This window comes from Macrobrachium rosenbergii, chromosome 27, assembly GCF_040412425.1.
Source record: "Macrobrachium rosenbergii isolate ZJJX-2024 chromosome 27, ASM4041242v1, whole genome shotgun sequence".
Classification (NCBI taxonomy): Eukaryota; Metazoa; Arthropoda; class Malacostraca; order Decapoda; family Palaemonidae; genus Macrobrachium; species Macrobrachium rosenbergii.
In genome coordinates, this window is record NC_089767.1 from 41,766,798 (window position 1) to 41,777,702 (window position 10,905).

At 35.6% G+C, this 10,905-nt stretch overlaps 1 protein-coding gene across 1 annotated transcript; it reads left to right on the forward strand.

The window, feature by feature from the left end:
- The first annotated feature begins 465 nt into the window (after positions 1-465).
- On the forward strand, positions 466-8,455 carry LOC136853715 (transmembrane protein 208). Its single transcript, XM_067129688.1, has 5 exons — positions 466-727; positions 3,057-3,215; positions 3,671-3,807; positions 5,556-5,640; positions 7,270-8,455. Exons 1-5 carry the CDS (start codon positions 722-724, stop codon positions 7,408-7,410), a joined length of 528 nt encoding a protein of 175 aa, XP_066985789.1. The 5' UTR covers positions 466-721; the 3' UTR covers positions 7,411-8,455.
- Positions 8,456-10,905: the final 2,450 nt, after the last annotated feature.

Below are 10,905 nucleotides of genomic sequence, written 5' to 3' on the forward strand. Positions count from 1 at the left end.
AAATAAGAATTTATATTTATAATGAGGTACTGTATATTTGTCACGCGTTGTTGACAAGTCTGCAGGAATACGGAATGCCAAGCTAGCATATTGTTTTCATCAGGGTATAAACGTCATACTGCCGTCAGCTGAGAAAAGTGGCCACAGTGCCATCGAAAATTAAGATAAATCAAAGATATTACAAAGAATTGAATAAAAAATTAAATTATGTTGAGGTATTTATGTTATGCAGAGGTTATTGGAATATGGAATACCAAGCTGGCATATTGTTTTCATCAGGGCGTCAGACGAGAAAAGTGGCCATAATGCCATCAAGAATTAAGATAAATCAAAGATAATACGAAGAATGGAATAAAAAATTAAATTATTTTGAGATAATTAAGTCGTACACTTTGGTAAGGCTCTTGGAATACGGAATACTAAGCTAGTACATTGTTTTCATCAGGGTATAAACGTCACAGTCCCGTTAGATGAGGAAAGTGGCCATAATGCCATCGAGAATTAAGATAAATCAAAGATAATACAAAGAATGGAATAAGAAAAATAAATTATTTTGAGGTAATTAGGTTATACGCTTTTGGTAAGGCTATTGGAATAGGGAACACTAAGCTAGCACATTATTTTTATCAGGGTATAAACGTCAAAGTCCCGTCAGATGAGAAACGTCTGACAGTGAAGAAGAAGAAGAAGCAGCTTCGCTCCGACAATAACAACCGTCACGATGATGGTAGATATTTGTGTTTTCTTTTTTTGTATATTTTTCATAGAGAATGTGCAAGTTAATCATTATTATAATTTAGGAATGATTATTTTATTTAATTTTAATCGCCAGATGCACAGAAAATTGAGCACAGGCTGTATGGAAGGCGTAGACTGAGACCCATACTTAGCTCAGGCTTGTTTTGACTGACATTGTTAACCTATTTATCGTATTGAATTATTTGTATGCTAATATACCACAGGCCCTTCTTATTGTCGGTTAGATCCCAGCAAACAGCTTTGAATTAGTTTAGGCATGATTTTTGATTGATTAGATTATTAGGGAAGCCAAATTCTGACTAAGCTATGTCAAGGATTATATTTGATTTTGTTCTTCCATCGGGAATATTTTTGTCAGTACCGCATATTATTTAACATTCAGATACATGTTATATACAATTATTTGCTGGTTATTTTGGTATATATGCTTTGCAGAAATGCTTAGCAGCCTGCCTTGAAATTCACGATCTGAAACACAGCCTAGCTTAGGCTATGTGGTCCTAGGTAACGATCCCTTCCACAAACGATAAAGGCCAAACGTATGGCAACTGGTAAGGGCAAATACAGGAAAAAGATAAGTTATAACGACACGGTAACTGCACAGACTATTACCGTGGAAATTGATTTTTCCTATACTTTTAGCGTTGCCGATGAAGGAGGCGGTGGTGTTTATTGCCGGGCAATTATTATTAACCTCATATCTATCCAACATGGTTGGCGGACCCTTGGGAACACGGGGTTTAGGAAATGTCGGGAGAAAGACCAGACCGCCATGTTGTTGGTATGGAATGTTTCCATGCATTCGCAAGTCATCAGGGAGCCATATCTTTAAGAAGGGATTGGCTAAGGAAACCTATTATTAAAGGAACCATACTAACCCAACGTACCTTAACCTAACCTAACCTAGTAGGCTGTGTTGCTTAGCCAGGGGTGCGATAACATTTCACATTGGCCAGCGTGCAACTTCCGAGGTTAATTACAGGTTAATTACAGTCGACTGACAAAAAATAATGGTAAATTTTTAATAAGGAACGAAAATGCTATAGGATAATTTAATTTCCAAAGTAATACCCAATGCGGAGCTCTTGCTCAGTTCTACTTACCTGTTTTTAAGCTGCTTGTGACCTATACTAATATCCTAGGCCTAGTGTGTGCAATTCTTTTGCAAATTTACCTTGATATATACATAGCCTACATACTACTTTAGCCTATCCTCGGGTGCAGGTTTGTACGTTGTTGTTGGGGGTGCCTAGTGCCACAGGTTCCATGAATGATTAGGCTATCAATCCCAGCCTTTCTGATTTAGAGTGAACTGCAAGTATGCATCCTAACCTAACCCCCAGGGTTCGTGAGCCTACCCCAGCTCACAAGCGGACTTTGCTCCCTCTCTTCCACCTGACTCCCCAGCCTAACCTGACTTAGCATTTCATAAATCATACTGTGAAATACATGGATGTATCCTATCTGAAATTAACCTAACCTGGAAGGCAGATGGAGTGCTTCACCTGGCTGCCCCCATCCCACCCCCTTTTATCAAGTGTGATCATGAGAAGACTGGCTTGAGATTCACCATTAGAGGGGAAAGTGTAGGTCTACTATTTCTTGCAGTATTTGGGCATGGGTATACTGTTGATGTTCCAGCCGAAATTAATGCCCCTTTTCATCTATTTTGTGCTAGGCCAATCTTGCTGATCAGGTAATGTGTAGAAACACAGCCTTTTGGAGTTTAGGCATTGTACAGTCAAAGGGATTAGGTCTTACTCAACAGTTCTTCAAAAAGCTTTCATGTTTTCCTTATAAAATACCAAAACACTAACTTTATACCATCAACCATCTGGTATAGTAAAATCTTTCTCTTATTTGAAAATTATATCATTGCTCCTTGAGAACTGCCATCAGGCAGGTTTGCAAAAAAAATTTTCAGAGTAACATTTTAAATATTGATTTCCGAGGACAGACCCTTAGAAAATACTGTTGTTTGTGTTAGAATTCAAACCATTGCTTATGTAGGAGTACTGTATTCTTGTTACAAGCTGGAAACAGATGTTAAGTTTGGTAAAAAGGTGGTGAATTGCTGGGGAGCAGGTGGGTGGTGTGGTACCACACCTAGATACATTAGAGGGTGAGGTTGTTTCCCACTTTGAGTTGTTAATAAACATCAGTGTTCCATCAATAGCAAGAGTATCAATAAATTTTATTGGAATAGTTTTGTATTTTAGTCTTTGTTATAAAAAGTTTTTTAACTCAAGAAATAGATTTTACGAATTGTATGTATAATTTTTCTTTATTTTTTACAGACCACTAAACCGGGAAAACAAGGCACGAAAGGTCAGAAGCAGATTCTTCAGGAAAATACTGAAACACTGAATTTCTATCGGTACATGATGCTCGGTGCGGCTGGTATCTACTTCATAGTTGGGATGATATTCTTTGCTGAGTTTCCTACACTAGATTTGGTAATGCTGAAATTTTTTTTTATTGTATTTTATTTGTATTTCTTTCGTTGTGTACCCAACAAAAAGTTTTACTTCTATGTACTGTATAGTGTACATTATAAGGATAGAGTGGAGTTAAGCTTAGTTTTAAGCTGGATCTCGGCTGATCACGAAATTCTTACATTGTTTTCTTGATTGACCTGTCAGTATAAGATGGTGTATATTGCTAAATTGTTACTGTATAAGTTGGTGTATATTACTAGATTAGAAAGATGATATTCAAAGATTAGGAATTATGTTATTACAGAATAATGTTTGGAACAAGTTTTTCTAATCTGTTGTGACAAATTTGTATTATGATATGATTTGGCTTCTTGATCTTCCTTTCATGTTAGTTTTATTTCCATATTGCTTTTTTGGCTAGTAGTACAGTAGTTGTGAGTCTAATGCAAAATAAACATAATGATTATTTTCAGGTCCTGATGGGTTTTGCTGGCGTGGTGTGGTTTGCCTGCTTCCGTTTTATGTCATCTATGGCCACGCCCAAACTTGCAGCAGATGGTTCTATCCTGGATGAAGGGTGTGATTTGAATATGGAAGGTGGATTAGCAGAGTAAGTAATATTGCAATGTTTGTGTTGTTGCTATTACACCATCTTTGGGCTTGTTTTGAAGCTGACGAGGTTCATTGAACCTCACCATTCATACTAAGAACAAATCTTTGCATTACTGGAACCTATTATAGTATACTGTATATCAAAATATTGTTCTCCCGTGGATGAAAGGTTCCTGTCAAATGAGAGTTTATCTTAATTTCACTGCCCCATCTTGTTTGAAAATGTAGTAGAATAATAATCAATGTCATTTTTTGTATAGGACTTTTAATACTTTAATCTTTTAATCAGCATTGCTGATGATTATATCCATTTATCAACTTTGATGTATCAATGGCTTTCCCTAATAATACCATCAACTGATGTTGTATCAATGGCTTTCCCTAATAATACCATCAAGTAGTGTCTTTTTAGCATCATTTTTGGTCTGATTAATCTATTTTCCAAATGGTTATCAGTGTCAGACTCTGTTTAGCATTCTTGTGTTTAATACAGGATTAAAGCCTAGGCTATAATTTACTTCACCTTGATATCTTCATTTTTTCATTTAATTGTCCGTGCCTAGGCATTCATACAATACAGTACATTGGAGCTTAGTTTTCATCCTACTGGCCCATATTATTCTAATCTGCTTCAGAATTAAAGTGTGGTACTGCATTAATGATGCCACCATGTCTTAGCAGAGAAAGAACCATCTTACATAGCCATCCAGTTGAAGTTTCTCTCAGAAACTGCCCCTTAGAAGGGTATCAGGTACTGTCATTCTTTAATGGCATCCCTGTGGTTTCTGCCTGCATTGCTTTCTGTTGGTAACTTCTCATGTTACCTAAGGTTTTTCTTACATACCCTTCCAGCTTCTTAATTCTGTCATTGGGGGTTGATTTGTGCTTCAGTAATAATATCTTACCTATGTAAACAGGCAGTCCTTGCGTAACGGCGGTGTCAGCTAACAGCGTTCCAGTTTTACTGGGCTTGGCTAACGACGTCGTTAACCAGATTTTCGGCGTTGGTAAGCGGTTTATCAGCTATTTTTGGTTATTGGCACTCGGCCGGGAATGGAGCCCCCACCGTTAACCAGGGACTGCCTATACCCTTTTATATGGCAACACTTGCCTAAACTGATGCTTCCATCAGAGTAAGTGTACTTCTTTCCTGTGCTTCCCTTTGGCTCCATGGTCAAGCAGCACAGCAGGACCCAGGCACAAAGAGTTTCAAGATTTACTCTGCTGTTATGCTAGCTATCCACCAAGGAAGGGGGAGGACCACACTCATCGAGGAAAAATAGAGCCTTCACTCTGTGTGGGACAACCTTCCCCCACCGCAATAGCAGAGACAATAAAAAATAAATAACCGTCCTTATGTGTACAGTAAATAGAAAGTTATAATAAAGAAAACAAACCCATTCTTTTCTTAAACTTATACCTGGTGCAGTTGTGTCAGAAAATTAGTCAATGTTGTCTTGAAAGATGCTTTTTATGTTTTAACTTTAAAGCTTAGGAAAATAGACAAACTTAGTACAGTAGGTTACTCAACAGGAACGATGTGATTAAAATGTGAAAAAATATTGATCTTAAATTGACATTAACAAGAAAATTTTGTACATCAATGCAGAAAACTTATGCTCTGGAGAATCTGTGCCATGTACTTCCATTCAGAATTTTTGTATTTTCTTATTGGATTTGGACTAAACATTTTATTATTTTCAAATACTATTAAATATATATTACAGTGTTACTTTTTCTTGACAGACATGTGAAGGATCTCATAATCCTAACATCAGCAGTGGTCATATTTTCTACGTATTCAACCTATTTTTGGCTGCTATGGTTATTGGTAAGTTGAAATTCTGTTGTTTGATTAATGATTTTCATAAGTACTGTAGATACAGTTTTGATCATTGTTATTAGACTGCCCTTATTTGTCGATATAATTTACGTAGCCTGAAAGTATTAAGTCCTTTGTATACTGTAATTTAAGTCATGCATGTTATCCTAGAAGACAGTTTGGTATTACTGAACTTATTTCTGCAGTTAGAGTAGGTATATTGAGTAGAGTATATCTGCAGGTCGTATATTAGTTAGTGATAAAATTTTTTGTTTGTCTTCCATATATGATTTTTATTTTAGAAATATTCATGTTGATTTGTATAGGGATAATTTGGTAGCTGTACTGTAGAGCCAGTTGGGTCTGTATCTTCAGTATGTAATTACCATATGTTATTTTTGTTATTTTTGAGTTTGTGTATACAGTAATTTGTTACAAAGATGCTTTTGAAATGCATGCCATACTAGTCTTGAATTGATGTGTGATACTAGGGGGATGCAATGTATGGTAATAACATTGATAATTGGTGTAGTGTTTAAAAAAGAATGAGAATTAAATAAAATGGTGAAATACAATATGAAATAAATAAAGGCATAAAATAGTTGTCGATTTAGCCCCCATGCATTATTATTGTAGATTTTCTCAGAGGTTAAACCCATGGCGCAGAAAAAACAAAGGCATTACCACAGTATTAAGTTAAAGCTAGATGTCGTAACATATGCCAAAAAAAACTTGGGAATGGGTTAGCTGAACAATTTTTGCTTTACAGCCAACATAAAACATTGCCTTCAAAATATTTCTCCTTAAAAATATCCTTGTATAATAAGGATGTATCTAATGCACTATGGAATTTAATACACTGGCAAATATGATATGCGTTTTCATTGTCCAGCATATAAGATTTACTGCATTATCATATAATGTAGTTTGGGCACTGCATGAATCACATATAAAATGAATCAGATGATTCATGTTAGCATTACACAAATACAAACTTGTAAGATCTCCTGCATAGAGGAGTCTGAATCTTATGTTTTGTAACTGGAGACTATTTTATTTTTCTAAGTGTCTGCCCTTGATACCGATTGACTGCTGCACTGTGATGGTGAGGCTCAGGTAGGGGAGACACCCCCATTTTGCAGCTTGGTAAGCTGCTTTTTGGTATATGTCTGGTCAGCTAAGTTATGACATGTAGAGCTAGTTAGGTTTTGAAATTCATTTTAAAAAGACATGCATTTCAGTTTTAGTGCGTAAGATGCAGTTACCTATGTATGAATTGGTGACATTCGAAGGGAATAAGGAATATTACTGATAACTTGCTTTTACTCTTGTTCAGAATGTTAGGTATTGACTCAGTTGCATTATTGGTAATCTCTTCTTTGTGGTTAGTTTGACCTTAATCATTTATTTACTTTATCTCAAAGGCTGTCATTATGCCATACTGTTGTGTGAGGAAGGGACTTTTAGGTTTGTAGGGACAGTTCTGATTGTTGCTTTACAAAAAGAAGCATAAACAAATAAGGAGGTATTTGTTGCTTTAAAGCTGCATGTTGAATTTGTGTCATGTAGGTTTATGAATGACATGTAATGTGTGGGTGACGCGTAAAATGTCCATCTTCAGTAATTTTGAATTTTCAGGCACCAATTCGTGGCTTCCAAATGGCATGGACCAATTTCATTGGTCCCTGGATCTTCCAAGAGGCTCCTGAAGAGTCTAAGGAAGAAATGCTTGACAAGAAGCAACAGAAACTGAGGAGGAGAATGAAGTATCGTGCTTAGTAATACACGAAGTAGTTCCCAGTTTATTTTGTTATTGAAAGGAGATTTTTCACTTGTATTTCATTTTAATAAAAATGTTATTTTGTTTTATAGTATTTATTTGTAAATTTATCTTCCTTATTAAGAGAGTGGTGGGACTTTTATACAGTAGTTAGACTTGTAGCCAAGTAGTGTGTAGTGCCAAGTCTACAAAAGTGTACAGCTCTTTGTTGGATTGCTCTGTATATTGCTCAAAAAAGTCTGTCATGTTTCAGGCTCTTCGGGTACAATTAGTCTGTCACAACTTAGGCTTTTTAGAGTACAAGTATAGTAGTGTAGCGGTAATCCAAGGAGAGATCGTGTAAGGACTAGCAGTATTTTTTATCCTTTTTGTAGGGCGGTGGACATTGCGACGCCAGTAGTGTAAACAGTAAACAGTCAAGTCACAAGCATTCTCCCGTGAAAGTTTTAGGAGTGCAATATGAAGGACTTTGCTAGCTTCATCCGATAACTTGGGCTATTTTTGACATTTTTGTTTTATGCCTTATATGAGGTAGAACGTGGGTTAGTAAACGATTGGTCATGTATTGGCCAGAGCTTGTAAATATCCAATAATTAGCTGTTACCCTTTCATACTCTGTGCTCTTTGGATTATCAAAATACTCATTTTTTGGGGGAGTGAATATGTGCAGTATGCCTTTCTTGTGTAGAAAAATTTTGTTTTTCGTACAAGTTTTACTTAGAGGTTATTGATATATTGTAAATGCTCAGTAGAAAAGTTTGTTTGGCATGGTCTGATTACTTCCTTGGTAAAATATGACTTTTTTGGTAGTACATGCAGTAATGAATCTGAAATTTTGTTCTCAAAGAAAGAGCATACTACTCTTGGTGACTGTGCTTTCAGATGATTTGCAGACTCCTAAAAGGTAGCATATTTTCATATAATTTCATTGTTAAATTAATATATTTTAATTATAATAATGCTTACTGTTACATGCACATGTTGTGCTGTATGTTTTGTTAAAGGCATCATAACAAATTTACCATTAACATGTTGATCATGTTAGTTATTTGTTTTTTTAACCTTGAAAGTGGGATTTTATAAAGCAGTGTAGGAGAGTTTTGGTTGTAGAATGTTGCAGTGCTTAATTTTATGAGCTAAATAATTTATTCAAGCATCAATAGACATTTTCATCAGTATGGGGAAAGCTTTTATCTTTGTTGTATTCCTGCAAGCTTAAAATTTCCATAGCTATGAGAATGTTATCCTTGTTGTTAAATTACCTTCTAGTATGAAAGAATACATTTTGAAATATATGCTGTATATGAACATAATTTTTCTTATATTTTAATGGCATTGAGTATCAGATTGGTCAAATATAAATTGGTGTATTATGCTATAATTCATCAAAGATGAACCCACAAAGCTAACCATAATTTCCTTCAGTTGGGTAAACAATTTTAGTCCATGGCTTTACATAGTTTCTGAGTGTGTGTTGTGTCAAAATAACTTGAAATAATTTTGTCTTCACGCCCATTCAAGTGTGGGCAGTGCTGAATAGTTGCTTAATACAGTTAAAGGATTTGTGAGACATTACCCCTTTTAAGTTATGGATCCTTCATTCCCTTATTAGAAAAATGTGGAAGGTTCTTCATGTTAGTATTGTTGATGCTTTTGCTTATATTTTGGTAAAAAGGCTGTAATACAGTTTCTAAGCACCTTGCCCCATTGCTGTAGTTTTTCTGATATAGTGGTGTTTATAAGTGGATACAGTGTAAAATATTTTTGCTGAGGTATCTGGATTTATTTGTTATTTTCTTCTCTTTGGCCTTTTCGACCTACACGCATTCTCTTTGTGGAAACTTGCTTTACAAGGTTATCTGTGGGAAGATGTACTTTCTGCACAAAGAGAATCTCCTTCGTACATTGGTCTCTCTTACGTGTGACTTTTACGTGTTGCTGTATCTTACCTGTAACACTAGGTGCAAACAGACAATAAAATATATACCATCATTACCAGGGAAAGATTATACCCTGTCAGAAGCCATCCATATACGCCCTAAAATCAAGATTAAATGTATGTGCGCGCTATTTCTTCCCAACATTGCCACCCCATTGTAGTGCCCATGTATACACAGGAAGCTAACACTGACATATTTATATTATATACTAAAGGTCAATGCTTGTAAACAAAATCGACACCATTATTGCAAGAGAAAAAAATTGATCGAACCCATCCTGTTACTGTGTTCTTGTGATTATATGTAGTTTGTTGACAAACATTTCAGTGTTATATCAGTGACAATTTAAAAATGAACGACTTTGCTTTAATCCTTCAGTTCCTGAATGCCTCATGATGCAACCTAGTGTTAACCATTTCGGTATTCATTATTAGAGTATTGTGTATGAAAAATTCTTTGACATACCTATATTATTCATTGAAACCTTGTGTAAATATAAAAGAGTAGTAATTTTTGCTTACAGTAAACGGTGGTACTATACTGAGATTACTTTACTGCATCACTTCCCTCTTCTCCCCTCTTCGTATTATGGGCTTGTGTAGTGTCATATACTCAAAAATATCATTTTTAGTTGGATTCATCTGCTAATCTCTCACTCCTGAGCAAGAGACTTTTACCAGCAAACATTTAGAATTATTTGGTCAGAGAATAGTTGCTTAGTCTTCTGTTTCTCAGCTCTGCAATCCTTGTCATTCTTGTCTATCATTAGTACAGATGATAAATCTCAGAAATGAGGATTTTCTAATAGCTTATAATCCCCCTAAAAATTTTAATGATATTCCCAAAAAAACTTTCATATGGACTTCATAGTACCAAATATATATAATCATAATAAATGGAATGATATTATCAACATCATTACAAGTACTACTGTATGAATATGTAAGAAAATGTTATGTGCTGGGTGTTGATGGATTTAGTTGTAGGTCTGTGATAATCAGATAGATTTTTTATTCAGATACAGTACAGTATATGTAGTTTGGATGCAGAGAGAAAAGGTAACCACATCAATTTGTGGCAGACAAAAAGTCTCAATACTGGTTAACAGAAAACCTCAGGAAATCCCTCATGAACTAAATTTAGCTTGTTTATCCACAAACACATTGCTTATAGATAGCCCTTTTGTATGCAATGCATTGTCCCAGATGCATTAGTCTGTTCAAAGAAAGAATGGAAGTCAGCTGGTACTGCACATGCATTGGCTGGTCTACAAAGTATCTGCAGTAGTCAGGATGATGCCTTGAGGATGTGTGATCATTTGCAAGCTTCAGTGTTTTCCAGGTGTGGTTTGGCTAAGGGTATCCCGAGGTTACTGTTTCACCATTTGTTTTGTTATTGTGCTTTTCAAGAACGTAATTGAAGACAGAGCAAGAAATGACTAGTTGATGGGTTTTCTTCAGCTTTCTAGGACAGTGGAGGTTAGAGAGGGCCAACAACACAAACATTTTTTTACTTATGCCAGTTCGCTAATAATTGATGTAAATACCTGTACTT